Source organism: Symphodus melops (genome assembly GCF_947650265.1).
Source record: "Symphodus melops genome assembly, chromosome: 3".
In the NCBI taxonomy this organism is placed as follows: domain Eukaryota; kingdom Metazoa; phylum Chordata; class Actinopteri; order Labriformes; family Labridae; genus Symphodus; species Symphodus melops.
The window spans coordinates 11733978-11749824 of NC_136693.1; the positions used below are offsets into that span (position 1 = coordinate 11733978).

At 37.4% G+C, this 15847-nt stretch overlaps 1 protein-coding gene across 2 annotated transcripts in view; it reads right to left on the reverse strand.

Moving 5' to 3' along the window:
* Positions 1–671: 671 nt before the first annotated feature.
* Positions 672–15847, reverse strand: part of apba2b (amyloid beta (A4) precursor protein-binding, family A, member 2b) — a 52680-nt gene continuing 37504 nt past the window's right edge. The window contains exons 8-15 of one of the 2 annotated variants that reach the window (XM_079339464.1): positions 12465–12500; positions 10491–10577; positions 7830–8015; positions 5555–5734; positions 3660–3872; positions 3438–3557; positions 2786–2926; positions 672–1879 (exon numbers count right to left, since the gene is read on the reverse strand). In XM_079339464.1, coding sequence (XP_079195590.1) covers positions 1808–1879; positions 2786–2926; positions 3438–3557; positions 3660–3872; positions 5555–5734; positions 7830–8015; positions 10491–10577; positions 12465–12500 — 1035 coding nt within the window. In that variant the 3' untranslated portion in view covers positions 672–1807. The remainder of the gene's footprint in view (positions 1880–2785; positions 2927–3437; positions 3558–3659; positions 3873–5554; positions 5735–7829; positions 8016–10490; positions 10578–12464; positions 12501–15847) is intronic. The other variant, XM_079339465.1, reaches the window with a different exon arrangement.

The following is a 15847-nucleotide window of genomic DNA, read 5'->3' on the forward strand; positions in this document are numbered from 1 at the left end:
TGGTATCAAATATTTTAGAAATAACATTAAACTGCAACACACGTACCAATGGACCTCAAACCATGACTTATTACTGCCAAAGTTTGTATGGCTTTGTGAAATAAGGGTTTTGGTTTCCTAAATCACTCAAGTTTACTTACTTCTTACGATTGATTTGAATAATTTCGAACTTTGGGTAGCTGCTCTTTTCCTAATTTTACATCTTGAAAGTGCTTACTTGAAATATCTTGATAATCATATTAAATACTGCCTTTTAAGACTAACAGTCCTATAAGGCCACTCATGAGACTACATTTTTTATTACTACAGAGGATGAGATATTGATCTTTAGGTTTTCACTCTCTCACACTGTAGTTGGTAGATAAAACATATCCTGTATCATTTCATCTATTTTTTTTTTCAGTCAGTTTCCCAGATTTTTCCCCCAACAAAAAACAGGCAGGTTTAGCTCAGATTTTATTTTCTTGCCACAATGACATGAAACTAGTTTACGAGGCATGCACACACACATAATGTTCATATGGTTCAATTTACGCATTGTAGAAGCATTACCTGGTGGTAAAGCTTGTTTCTGTCACAGTGTGGGTGATTCACAGTTCTCTCTCCTTGGGAGACTGAAAGCCAACGTACGGGTAAGGAAAATGTTTGCAGAGACTAAACCTGTGTGTTCGTTTTTGCATGTTTTTTTGTCTTTCTGTTTTTTTTTTGTTTTTTTTTACATGAGAACGATACTAGACAAGTTTCTCTTTATGTACACACATTCTAATACTGCTTATGGCAATGGGACAGCTCACATGACAGTTACATTCACAATCCACTCATAGTATGCATGAGTTTCAGTAAGGAACACTAGAGATGAACATATAGTACTGTAGAATAGCACAGAAAAGAAAGTTGTTTGTACATGTGACTTTGATATCAAAAGCATAATTAATGCATGTCAATAGTTTTATTCAGTTGCTTGTTATTTCAATGTGTGTGAGTGTTTTTTACATGAGATTAGAAAAGACTTTTATGCCATTCCGAGTTTCAGCTTGTGTATTGCCGTACAATGAAGGAAATCAAACAGATATGGCATTACTCCCATAAACCCCTGTGGCAAGCATTGGTTTGATTCACATTTACATTTGATCAACTTAACATATTTAAAACCCTAACATTTCAAACAATTCACTCATTCCCCTTTTTACTGGCAACTACAACATCCGGCAATTCATGATTAGTTTTTTTTGTTTTTGCCATCATTGAGGACTGCTTTCAATTCAACAGCAAAGATTCATGGAATATTCACAATGCAGCCATGTCCCCTCCCTTCCTACTGCCTTCCATATTAGCAAAATATGTATTTACATGAGAAATAAATAAACAGCAAGAAATGAAACTATACAAGAAGTATAGTAAGAGTATCATATTGCATTACATGAATATAAAAAATAAATTGTGATGCATTCACTTGATAAGTCTGTCCACAAAATCTCACAGAGGTGACACAGGATAGCACAAACAGGACAAATAAATACAAGCACACACACTCACACTCACACACACACACACACACACACACGCGCGCATACACAGTCTGTTCAGTTGGTCAGAAGGAAACTCTCACATCAATAAAATGACCTTTGCATGTTAAGCACATATAAGGGAAGAGATGATAAAGAATTCATCAACTCAAAGAAAGAAAAAATAAAATTGTTTGCATGAAGAAGCAATCCCTGCCCCTGTCAGCGGTCAGCTTGGTTTGTGAGATAATCAATCGAAGGTGACTGCCAGCCTGTCCTGTTGAACAATCCCTGGCCATTGTTCATATGTACATGGGGGTCTCCTGTCCTGTTAGAAGTCTGAACATGGCCGCTGGCATGGTCTTCATGTGAATCTGGCAGTGACACAAGAAAAATAAAAGCAAATTAAAAAATGTGTATTGTCCTAATCCCTCATAAGACCTTGATTTCATGCTGTGTATGAATAATACAGAAACAATTGTTGTACAGCCGAAAATGCTCTACAGTGATTGTCACGCATCATTGCTGTGACAAAAAAAATGAATAAAAAAAAATGTTTATGTTATGAAGTGCACATTGTTTCCACATTCATTAAAAGCCAAAAAAGAAAAAAGAAATGCTTAAAGCTAGAAACGGTAACACTGCAACTGCTTTTATGTGTTTTAAATGTCAGTTGCATCCTGGCGTCCTTACAGAAGACTTAAACTGTCACAGCCTAAAAAGTGGCTAGTTAACGGGATATAATCATCATCATGGAGTATTTGCGCATATTTGTTTGATAAATGGGCATTTATACTATATAGCCCTCCAGCTTTAAGTGGTTTTTTTCCTGTAATAGCAAGCAATTAAACTGGATGATTTTGCACATGCCAAGACTGCAACAAAAATATCCACAAGTCCTTTCCTTTACAATGTTTAAATGGTTTCCAGGCATCCTTGTGTGTGAACAGAAACTTGCATCCACAAGTTTTCTCAAAAATCAACGTTGATTTTTGAGCCTCATTTTCACTAGACAAAATCAGCATCCAACAGATGCACGTTTCCTGGCAGGCTAGCTAGTACTAGTTGTTTCAAGTTTCAAACAATGTTACTGATTAGTCTCTTTTGTAAGATTTCATCTGCTGGTCCATATTGACATCTTACAAAGAAAAAATCATTTGTTCTGTACTCTAGAGTTTTGATAGGTAAATAGTGAAACAAAGATCATTGCGAAATATTTCCATGATTGTGTAGATGTGCTGTACAGTAGTCCTCTGTGTGTTTGAGTGCGTCAGTTTTACCTCGCCGACAGAGTTTGAGAGAGCCTGGACAATCTTCTCATGTGCTGTGGCCACCACACTCTGCCCATTGATCTCAATGATCCTGTGACCAACTCTGACCCCCCCTCGCTCAGCGATGCCTCCTCGCATCAGGCTGCATATCTGACAGACACACACACACACACACACACACAGGTTACAATTTATTTTATCAGATGATTGCCCCTGTAAAGGTGACACGTCTGCAGTGACAAAGCAATGGCACCTCATCCTGAGGCTGTAAGCGACATTTTATATTCAAAAGGCCAAACAGATAAATTGCGATTAATTTAAATCCTTGCAATTTCTTTTTTTTTTTTCCCCAGAGATTCTATTAGGAGCATAAATATTGTTCAAGGCAACATGATCATTTATCAAAACACTGCAACACTACAAAATGTTTCCTGAGTGCATCTAATGCAAATCAAATAATGAGCAGATTAATCAACACTGCAACATGCACAAATGTGCTGTACAGAACTGATAGAAAATTTAACCAGATGTCACATTAAAGGGAAAAAAGGTAATGAGCAAAACACATCTTCATTTTTTTTTTTTTGTGTGAACAGAATATACACAGAATAAACAACTTACATGCATCTGGTTAACATAAAGAAGTCAGAAGTATACTCACAATTCCGTTCTGGACGCTGAAGCCAAGCTGATACTTTAAATCAGGTCTTTTGATGAGGACAGTGGTAACAGGAGGACAGCTGACAATGTTCATTTTCACCTGAACTTGGTTCTTTAAGCCCTTTGACACAGACAAACACACACACGTTCATTTTGTGCTTGAAAAAATATCTTAGCTGAGACTGCCTCTATCAGCTGCACTACATCCTCAGCCTGTCTGTACCTTAATGATTCCCTGACAGGTGGCGAGTGGCAGCCCCACAAGGCTGGTGTTGTTGATGGACATGATCTGGTCTCCAATGCTGAGCTTGCCAGAGCGAGCCGCCGGTCCGCCGTTCATCATATTTGCCAAGATAACTGTGGGCAGGATGGAGCCCCAGCCAGACTCCACAATCACCACACCCAGGATCTCCCCTTTAGTCTTCTCCAGCTGCAGCTGTGGAAGCAAGTTTGATTTCTTTGTCACACTGAGCTGTTTCTGTTTTTCACCAAGTTCAAATTTGACATATAGAACAACATGACTGGAGCAAACTTATAACTCAGAGATTTGAGACTTTAACAGAGTGGAGGACACAAACATCATTCTATCGTGCAACATTGTGTCTTGCCGACGTTTCCCCTTCACAAACTGTTGTGTTTTTGAGATTTAGAACCAAAGAGATAACACACAAGCAGCCATTGATAATACAGAACATCTTCTATACATGTACTCCCTTTCCATTATTCCAGCTCACATCAGTGTCAGCAGGAAAGTTTGCTCACAGCTGCTGTGGCTGAAGTTAACAGGCCTCCACTCTAATGTTAATTGAAATTCCTCTTTTCTCTGCTCTGATTTTTAAATTATAGTCAAAAGCAGCCCTGGAGCTTATACGATATCTGGTTTTGAAATGTCACACTATAATACAGTAAAGTAGGACAAAATTTAACCTACACTTAAATACTCTTTCTTACCAACACCTTAGATTGTTGCTGGCTTTGATGCAACTTAGTAAGTAACACTTATCTTAAGCAAATAAATCATCTAAACCAAATTATCAATCAATGGCTTCAGTCAAATATCCACATCACTTACTATATAAGAAACGCAGCAATTCAAAATTAAATCATTTATTTTAACATTTAGTGATGTACACACCGGTCATAATGACTAGCTTCAGGTCATTTTATTTTGTTACTAAGTGTTACTGTTAGGGTTTCATTATTATTATTATTTTCTCAAAATAAATGTTGGGTACAAATATAACATTTATATTGCAGCTTTAAAGAGAGCATTACTCCATCTGAAACCTAGACAGGATTTTTGTATACTGAATAGATTATGCTGTTGCAGAAGTTAACATTTGTGCATACTACATGAACACCCACAGTAGTCAGCATATAATATTGTCATTATATATTCAACACAATCTCTTTATAGAGCGTTTTGAATCTACACCTTGAATCTGAACTCAGTGTCAGCTCAGTGAACACCATGAAGCACTTTATTACATAAGCAATTACATTCACAAGCCTTTGTAGATCAAAGTGTGTTGTTCTATTCATCACTGTTTAAATGTGTAGTACCCACATCATTCTTACCTGGCTCTCTGCACATGAGACCATCGTACTCAGGAAGCCTTGAGACGAGAGATTGACTCTCAGCACAGTGGGACAAGAAGATTTATTGCTTTGAGAAAGCCCAGCTTCCACGTCACAAACATTGCCCTTGTATCCCTAAAGAGGCAGCTGTGTGGTGATGACTATGTATCCTCGCTGCTCACACAGCAGAAACTGTTTCACAGCTTTAGTTTTTCTAAAACTCTCCGGTCAATACTTTCAGGGCCAAGTGGTAGCTAAAGATGAAATTTTAAAAAGGAAAAAAATAGAAGGCAGAGTTGTTTCTCTCTGAAAGTACTTTCCATTCACCATCTGTTGAATCTGTCCAATTAGTGAACAGCTACTGTTTACTTTCATGTTCCACTAAGAGCCCTGCAGCGTCAGTGAGATGTGTACCACACGTTAAGTCGAACAGTGATTGTGTGTTTCTCTCCCCACACTGACACAAACCCGCAAATATCTTCAGTAAAAAATCATTTGTATATCATTTAATCCTGGGCAGCTAAATGAATATAGACCAACCTCCTTGCAGTTTTCAGAGTTGGAGAAATGGATGAGGTCGTCATTGTACATCTCTTGGGTGTTGATGATGTCACTGTACTCCTTCTGGCTCAGGTCCTCTGGGTTGATGCCATTGGCTCTCAAGAACTCCTGATAAGCGACACTGAATGCCTGGCCAATGGATTGAGCGATGAGTTGGGCCTGCAGACAGCGAGGGAAAAAAAAACTTGAGGGTCACAGAGGCTAATCTTCTCTGAGATTTATATTAATAACAATACAGTGGGAATAAAACCGTGGTTGGTATCAAACAATACTGGCAATAAGTGTGCCAAGAATTTATCATGGAATAATAATTATAATTTATTTTCACTGCTGTCATGAGCTATTTGTTTCCATTATGAGGGGAGAGCTATTTTTGTAAAGGGTCAAAAAAAGAAAATCTACACAATTTAGTTTTCTGTCATTACAACAGTGGTGGTATAATAAACTAAAAAAACAGTAAAAAAAACTCATCAGTAAATACAGTTTCAGGTATACGAGACAAAAAAGAGAGAAAAGTCAGCACACTAAATGTCCTTCAAGTTTCTTTTACTGTGAGTGCAATGTACAGAACAACAACAGACGTGTTTCAGCACGAGGCCTTCAACAGCACAGATGAATGAGGAGAGGAATGATTAACTATACAGTATCTGACTCAATAATGTAATCGATAAATTCGCCCTTCTATAAAGATCTAGTGATGTATAGGATTGATTTCAAACCAGGAGTACTTTCAAACACATGTTGGCATCTGCATAACACAGGGAGTAGAACGATTTCAGAGTATTTCAACTTTACAAAAAACAATCAGAGTAAACAATAACAATTGATCAAAGCCATAGTTTAACAAACTCTACTACTACTCTAAACTGACTGTCGGCACAGGACATGCCTCCCATTGACCAGCAGGAAAACCAACACACCATGTTCCGGGACTGAGAACTTTCGACCAATCAAAAAAATGGATAAGATTCAGACATTGGAAATAGACAGCAAATGTGACAGATGAACTGTAGACACAGTTCAGCAACTTCAGCTATACAAATGGTATGCTTTGAAAGGACACTTCACCGAGCAAATAAAGACAGAAATCCAAACCCTGATACGTGCAAGATCAATTTAGAGCAACAAAAAATGAATCATTTATAAACTAAAAAAAGGAGCTCAAAACAGAGTCAATTACAGTTTAGAGAATCTTGAAAAAATGTAAGTGTGTCGAAGGATTACTTCAGCTTATATGATAGGTTTAAGGGTGTTAAGTGTTTGCTTCGAAGGACCCTCCATCAATCCTAAAATAAAAACCTTATAATAAAAACCAAGAGAAGCAAAAGGTTCAAAAAACTTAAAAAATCAAAAACGTATAACAGGAACTTGTAAAAAATCTCAACCCAAAGGTTCATCTTGGCTCTGAGAGATAATATAGATCGAGTGAGTTAAGAGGGTCATTTTGCAAGCTTTGTTTTGCCCATTCTCCTATTTAATTGAATTCTGTTCTTGTATATAAATCTCTTGTTGAATTTGCTGACATTAACGTCCCAAACACTTAAAATCAATAGCTGTTAGATTAGTTTTGCAGAATAGTAACAAGAACAAAAAGTCAGGACAAACAGCCAGTGGAGCTACAATAACAGTTTACAAGTTGATGGATGAGTGGCTGAAAGCTTCTATCATAAATCTGGACGACCTTTAAAACATGGCATCTAAATTGGAGGAAGAGCGGACAGATCTAGCCTTTGGACTGACTGGAACAGAAACTCAAGCTGCTGGCTCCTCTATTCATGGTGCCAAGTCTTACTGACTCTGCTTCAACAAGACAAGCAGCAGCTATCTGTGTTTCAATAAATAGATGAATAAATAATTAAAAGGGCCAGCTTTGATAATGTTCGTAATGTTACCTAATTACGTTAAGTACCAGTGGGGAAGAATGATGAAAACAACTGCACACCAAAGATGTGTTGGCAGGATCTAAATGGAAGGTAAAGGTTATAACTAGAGATAACTGGAAGGCTCATATGTAACAACAACAATCTAATAACAATGACAAAATAAAAAAAAAAGAGTACTCTTTTTAAATTTTTTAGACAGAAAAAATCCTCAAGATGAGTCCTCTTACATAATATTAGACTTCCTGTTATATCGGTCAACTGTGTAACCTCTAACCTGCTCCCAGCCGGGGAAGGATTTTAAACAAACTTCCTTATCAATACATTAACCAACTCTGCAGGTTTGTGAACTGAAGAACACACAAAGCACTTACATCTTCAGATTCAAAGACGTGGCATATCATCTTGTACTGCTTCTTTGCCTCTGGTGCCCCTGGTGTAGTCTCGATACAGTCCTGAGAGGCCGTGCGTGGCATCCTGCGCCTCGCCATCAGCACCACGATGTTTCCGATGTCAGCGATGTAAGATATAGTGCGGAGCGCGTTGTCCATCATTGTCTCCTGCAGGGCATATCATCCAAAATCACACTCATCAAATGCAAAATCATGTTTTAAAAACTAACCCTGTTTGTGTAACACTGAACAGCTACAACATGTCTTTTATAAGACGAACAGCAGCGGAACCAACTGCAAAGATGATGTTATATAAATATAAAGCTGCTGCACAGATAAAGAAAAATAGACTGATTGGGACGTGAGATTTTTGATGCACAGCAGTGAGTCCTGAAATTAAATACAGTAAATCCAGAAAAACCTCATGTAGAGAATCCAAAAAGCACTTGAACACAGATATTTCAATAATTCAATGTCTCATGACTAACTCCTTAAAAGCTGGTGATGTCATCGCTGCAGGGCTTTATTCACTGCTCTCCAGCTAATAGAGATGACTGCGTTCATTACGGTACATACTGTACTACGTGACCATTGAAAGCATTGTACTGTTAATCCTGCTTCACCATAAACATGTGGTTTTATTATTTGCACGGTAGAGAGATTAAATAATCCAAAGTGACAGCCACAGCTGGACAAAGATAGCCATATGTGTGTGTGTCTCATAACAATATGCTCGACTGGAGAGTTCACACATTGTGTAGGATATCTGTTTTTTTGCTTTGTCAAAGTCGCTTGACCCTTTAAGGACATAGAATAAGATTATAGTTTCATCATATCAAAAAACCTCGACTCTGAACTGAATTCAACCCTTGTGTGTAATCTGGTTACAGCCCAATTAACAGCCCAATAAATTTGATCTTGAGAACATGATCATGGGTATAACAAACAACCTCACAACAATAACAAACAGGGGAACAAAAAACAACTTGAGACAGTTTCTGATATCAGCGTGTTTGTGTTGATGAAACCAGGTGATTTGAACTGTGTAATCACGTTTGTTCACTCAGTCAACTAATTATCCTGTGTCTTAATGAAGATAATATGAGGCATTGATTGTGCACAGAGCAATGGAGCTGCTGTTTAGAGGATATGGACTTGCATAGAAGGTGCATCTTTGGTTGGAACTTGTATTTATTCCTCTTAAATGACAAGATTCAGCATTTCTTTTCAGCTGAGTTAACTGCAATTCATGAACTGATCCTAGTGTTATTATACCTTTAGCTTAATAAGTCTTGTTCCTTTCATCCTTTGGAGATGCTTGTGTACAGATTCAGTGCTAGAAAATGCATGCTAGCTGCATCAAGTTACTCAATTGTGAAATTAAGCTTTTTAATCAGAATGTCTTTCTAAAACAGAGCCAAGACCAGTGACAACCAGATGGAAATGAGAGGAAGATCCACACTGCATTGCAGCATGTCAGAATCTGCCAGACGGCTGCCCACACACACACACACACGCACATGCACACACACAGTCAGCAAGTTGACAGCTTCGACTCATATATTGCAAATTAATCACCTATCAAATGTACATTTAAATGCTACTGTTAGCAAGTTGTCTATTTTTAATCCAAAAGAAGCTCTGCAAAATCCTTCTTTTTCAATCAAACACTCGACCCTGTGTGAAGATGAAATGCTGATTAAACCACCTCTTCTTAAAGTAAATTGACCTTTGACAAAGCACCTGCAACATGGTAGTGTACCTTTATGCACTTCTAGTTCCTTCATTTCAAAGTTAGGGTTTTTTTTGCCTTTTGATTTGGGTCATATACCTGAAATGAGGTAGGTGTCTCACACACTCTTCAGAGATTTTCTTCCTATGTTGTAAAGATGATAATGTCTCTAAATACCGTGCTCCTTAATTCTGAAGCTTTACAAGTAACACATAAGGCAGAGGCTAAATAAGGTTGATTGGGAAATGTCATCACACTCAACAGAGACAAGTTGGAAGTTTGTCCATTAGAGTGTACTGTCGTCCTCGTATAGCTTAGTTATTTTTTTTTTTCTGGCGATTTGTTTTTTTCCCCCTACACTGACATAAAAGTGAAGTTAAAGAGAGAAATCTTGCTGAAGAAAAAGTGTTATTTTAAAAGTGTTTAAATGTTATTTTCTGCTGTTATCCCAATCAACATACTGTACCTCATACCTGCAGGAATTTACTTTAAATTGAAACAAACAGCCCTTCCATAAATGACTCATTCAGTAAAGATGTGTTTATTTTCCGAGGTTTGTACTGACATTGAAAGCATGACAATTTTTCATTGTACTAAATACAATGTGGGCAGATTGTGCTGCAGTCAAACACCTTGCACTGCAATAAGGACAGATGTTCGTGCAGTATTTTCAGGCTTTGCAGTGTTCATTCTGGCATCATGAGATTACATTATTAAATAATAATCATTGGCGTTGTTTCATAATAAGCAATAAGTATAAAATGTTAAGCTGCAGTTATGTCAGCTTTGACACAGCAGTGTTCCCCTGCATGCAGCCCTATTTGTCTCTGTAAATATACAGTGTACATTCACACAGGAGGAAAAGCCACATTGGATAGAACCACAACATACTTTTTCTGGCTTGTACTCACCTGTGAGTCTGCATTGAGGACTTTGATCCTCTGGGTGGAGATGAACAGATCCACCTCAGTCAAGGTTGTAGCATCACCGTCTGCATTCTGCAGCAAGATAAAAGCAAAAACAAGACACGGTCAGATTGTCCTCCTTGACCTTGCTTTTAGTATGCAACAAGAAAAGTTAATGATAATTAATTAGTCACAATTGAATGGTGTCGGTGTTGAACGTGGTTAGGCATAAGTTTAGATATCCAAAAGGCATGCATGGAAAGTTTGAGGATCCACTTAGAGAAATGCTTGTTAGAATGGCAGGTTGCTAAGTCTCCAGGTGAGGTGGAAAAGGCAGGAAAAAAAGATTTTGGCAGACAAGGATTGCGAGCTGGCACAGAAACACTAAACAGCTTAACACTAAACCATGACCAGCTGGCTTGTTTCACCAGTGAGAGCAATGCAAATTCAGCACAGAACAAATCTGCACACATTACTTTATAATCACTGTGAAGTGCAGGCTAATAAAATTGTATTTGCCTTTGGCTAATCAAAAAGCCTGATGCCCTTTGAAATAAAGCAATGGTGACAACAAATACTCAATCAAAGATATTTTGCCTATTTATTACAGGATGTATTTTAAACAGTGGCTTGTAATAACCCTTTAAAATTGTTTCCCTACCAATTCATTGAGGCTTAATGGACACTACAAAAATGTGATATTATATTAGAAATCACTTTTGGGCAGTTTATATATTCTTTTTAAGAAGATCCAATTTCTAGAACATCCTTTTATACTACACCGACAAAAAATGCGTGCAATTTTAAATCAGCTAAGCTAGTAGGTGCAGCTAACACTGGTAATTACAAGTGAATGCAGTCATTCTCCTCATTCAAAATCCATCCTTCCTTGTGGATTTAATGCATAACTGTGTTTATTGGACAAGTGAGAATCAACCCCTTCTATTACAGACTTCAGCTCGTCTGATTGATGCTTAAACCCAAATTCTTCTTGTATCTTGGGCCGTTTATGGATAATCCTCTTATCACTGTATCTTACAATCACCAGATTTCACTTTCTGTGGCACAGAATGAAGAATGTGTTAATCTGGGAATTGTGAAACCGGCACTGTAACACAATCTCTTATAGTTTAATGTTCTTATAGTTATATACAGTATAAACTGGTTGTTAGATGTTTTACATTGCTCAAAATCCTCCATTAATAACCATTTAATTAAAGCACCGGTTTTACTCAAAACACTTCCATTTATCCTCAACTCAGTAAGAGAGCCAATAAAAATGTCCTGAGTTTTACATCAGGTATTTTACTAAAACTAGTCTAAATTTTTAATAAAGTACAATACCTCAATATGGTTGTATTTTTGATATGTAATTATACCAAAAACAAAGTGTGAGAAAAATATGATGGAACAGTTTAATCTCAGGATAAAGTAAAATTCTTTCTTCAAAGATTAATGCAGACTTCTATTTACACTGTATGAAAATAGACCCCAGAAATACAGCCTTAAGTTTCTGTCCAGTTTTCTCTCGACTTGTTTTCTATCACCTCATACTCACAGCTGTTCAGTGTAAGAGGCTTAAAATGCATTTTAATTGTTGATCATCACATAAAGACCTATTAAAATGTATTATGATTGGTCTTATTAAATCTTTATTTTCAGTTTTGGATATTGTGACACTGAATAACATCTGTTGAATATTACAGATGAAGACTTCATCTTCCACAGTGACAACAGTTTGTGCACTGACACAATGTATAGCCATCGACGTAAAACAAAACCTGATGTGTCCCTATTCTTAAAACATAGAAAAGATTTGTTTGACTTAATTAATGAACATGACAAGAATGAAAAGACACAGACGGGAGAGGATACACAAAAGCAGGGACAATTTGAATATTAAAAAAAAAAAAAAAAAAAAGGTGAGGATGGAGGGGAAAACGGCCAAAAGGTCTTTCTTTCGCTCTGTTTTTTACACACCGCCTTTTTCTTGATTTTGGCAGCCTTCTGTACCCTCTGGCAGGCAGGCAGGCAGGCAGGCAGACAGGTAGGCGTTGGGATGGGACAAAGTCAGCGGGTACAGGAGCACAAAAAACAGGAGGAAGAGGAGGAAATAAAGTAGGTAAATAAAGGAAGGTCAGGCATTAAAGCCACAAACGGAACGGTATGGTGTGCTGTCGCTTATGTCAGAAACAGAGACAGGGAAAAAGAGAAAGAAAGTGTGTGTGAGTGTATGTTTGTGTGTTTGTGAAAATAGCTAGGGCAAAACCGTGTTGGTGATCAGATTCAAATCTAAACAGCAACTACACAGGGTAACAATTGCCTTTTTATCTGTTTTACTGTAAATATAAATACAACAACAACAACAACAACAACAACAACAACAACAAACACAATCAAAAGTGTGCAGCTATGAAGTGACACAGTTGTACCTGACATCTACTTTGAAAATAAGGAGAGTCTGCAGGGTTTTTGGATGTAGATTGGTGGCAACTCTTCAGCTAATCAAGACAACTGAAATAAATCTATGCCTCGTCTGTTGCTACTTCACCTAGAAACTTACTGTACAGTCTTATGTCACAGTTTAAAGTTACAACCATAAAATGTTCAAGAACAATCAACAATGTACTGTTAGTGCACACGCACTCCATTTACAAAGTCTGCAGTTCTCTAAGCGAGCGGTCCAGGCTCCTTTCTCACGTCATTCCCTACTTTCCCATTTCTCTTATTCCTGACTTTATCCACTGTCCTATCTCTGTACTAAAGTGGCAAAAAAAAGCCCCCAGATAAATCTTAAAAACATCAACAATACCCATTGAAGTCAAAGGGAAGATTAACCTCTTAGCAAGGATTTTAACTGCAAGCTTTGGGGTTTGCTCAATGGGCTGCATAAAAAAGTTGAGTCACTATGTTTGGAATTAAACAGCTTAAATCAACATGGCGGCAGTTTTCCAATAGCTAATGCGTTAACAGCTTGATTAGTTCATCGTTTATTCTGGTCTTGGCGTGGGCCCTGCAGGAGTTCATCTTACACAGATAATCTTTTGCAACATGCTTTAATCTTTCATAATCAACTTCTGTGGTATGTTACAGAATTGAAGACCAGCTACTACCACTCTCTCCATCTGCAGTCAACCAGAGGAAATCATCTTGACCTTATTTCATTACAGAGTGTGAGACTTGATGTTTGCCTGAGCCACTGTGCCGAGCTGTTACTGCTGATATGGAATAAGTGAGGGGGAAAAAAGGAGTGGGTGAAACAGCTCAAAGGGAAGTCTTTTTTTTTTGAGGTTGTAAAGTTTCCTTCTCCGTGATCAGCTCTCACGCAAGACAGACATCTGAGGGTTTCAGCAACATCTATGTCTTGGCTGAAGAGGAGCTGAGCAGGGAGGGGAGAGACAGCAGGAGAGAGAGAGTGGGGGGAATGAAGCTCTATAAATATTACATCAAACAGAGAGAACATCATGCCAAAAAGATCTGCATAAATAACCTAGCCTTTCTACAGTTTACCTGGCACACTTCTTTTTCTCAGTTCACCTCTACATAGTCTAAGTGCTTGTTCATAGCTCATGTTTGCTTGTTAAAGCCTTTAAACAAGTATGTCTACACATTAATGTGTGGTGGTGAATGTACATTTCAATGCCAAAGATTAAACTTTGTTTAATGTACAGCTCCTCATTTTTCAACAAGGGACACTTAAAGGAAATAATGGATGTCTTCTGGTTCAATGGACCCGATCCAATCGGGGGAGGCAATAAAGGATGATAGCTAACTGTTGCCATGGTTTCATCCTCACTATACTTTTTCAGGGAAGGAAATTGTGCACGACAGAGTGAGTGAGTGAGAGGAGAAGAACCAGATGAAGACTGGAAATAGATGTGAAAAGATGCCAGGGGAGGATTTTCAGAGTGAAAAGAGCAAACAGCCCTTCAGAACCTGATCCTTCACTTTGCTTTAATCCAGAGTATGCTTTTATGCCTTTTCAGATTCAGAATAAGGGCTATGATCATTTCATTTGCTGATTTTACTCAGTGGTGTTTCATAAAAGTGTTGCTGTTGTAAAGTTGTCATTATGCAAATAAACTGTTGCTCAACAACAAAACGAAGAAAAGAGTCAGCAGGAAAAAAATACACTAAACTGTTAAATACCTGAAGTTAGCACCACATTGTTTTGATTACCAACAATGAATAATTTATCTTTCTAATTTAAATTAACAATTTTAAACTGTACTTTTATTCATTCAGGAATTGAGCATTACAACATGTACCGTTTAAAAGATCTGACTTTTTGATTCTTTCTTTTCCTCTTGAGAAACATGTTTGTATCCTCACATTAAGGAATCCAAACAATTGATGTTGTTTTGTCTATACCAAGAGTGACAATGTATTTGGCAAAAAAGTTGCCCAATAAATTATGGTTTTGCAGCAAATATGGACATGCACATTTTCTTTGTATCATATTAACACTTCTAGTCATTCCAGTCCTCTTTTTATCTTATTGTAGATATAGGACAGGGACTCAATGATCTATTTTAAAATAAAAATAAAAACATAAACAGTATGTCAATTCACTACGCGTAATTAAACATAAAAATGCTTTAAAATAAGGATTAAGGAGGACAAACCAATCTCCCCCTGGCAAAAAAAGATAAAATAGAAAGTGCCCGCTATTTGCTTTTCAGGCTATTCTTAATATTGCTGATATAATGCCCCTGGTTCCTGTAACTCGAGGTTACAGGGCAGTAAGCTCCTCCATCTCGCTTTCTCTACTTTCTTTTTAGCTTTCAGCTTTCTAAAAGGAGACTACTTCACGGTAGGTCATTTAATATTTAGAAATACAGCCAAACTTGTGTTCACATGGGAGGGAGATAAAAGAGACTGGTGTCTGTGCAAATACTGTGCACTCAAACATCAGCACTGCATTATGTCATCACATCACGAAACAATCTTCTTTGATCAAACAAGTCTTAGTCTACGACGATACCAAGAAGGGGAAGAAAAGCGTACGGTCTAACTACTTCTGAAAGATGGAAGATGGATCGGGCTTATCCAAAAGAATTAGTCCCTCTCTTCTATTTTGCATTAGTATTGCACAAAGTAATGAAACTGCAAATGGGAAATATAGGGTTAAGTCAGTTGTGTCAAACACAGGTTCTATATGCGTACCTGAAGACTGCTTCCAAATGTACAAAAAAAATACAGCAATCTGAAGGCAGTAGAGTGCAATTAACATTTTTGCACAGTTTAAATACAATTCGCACTTTACTGCCTTCACATTGCCATGTTTTTGTATTTTTGTACATTTGTGTAATTGTATATATTATTATCTTGCTACTTTTAATTGTTACTATTTTTATTGTTGG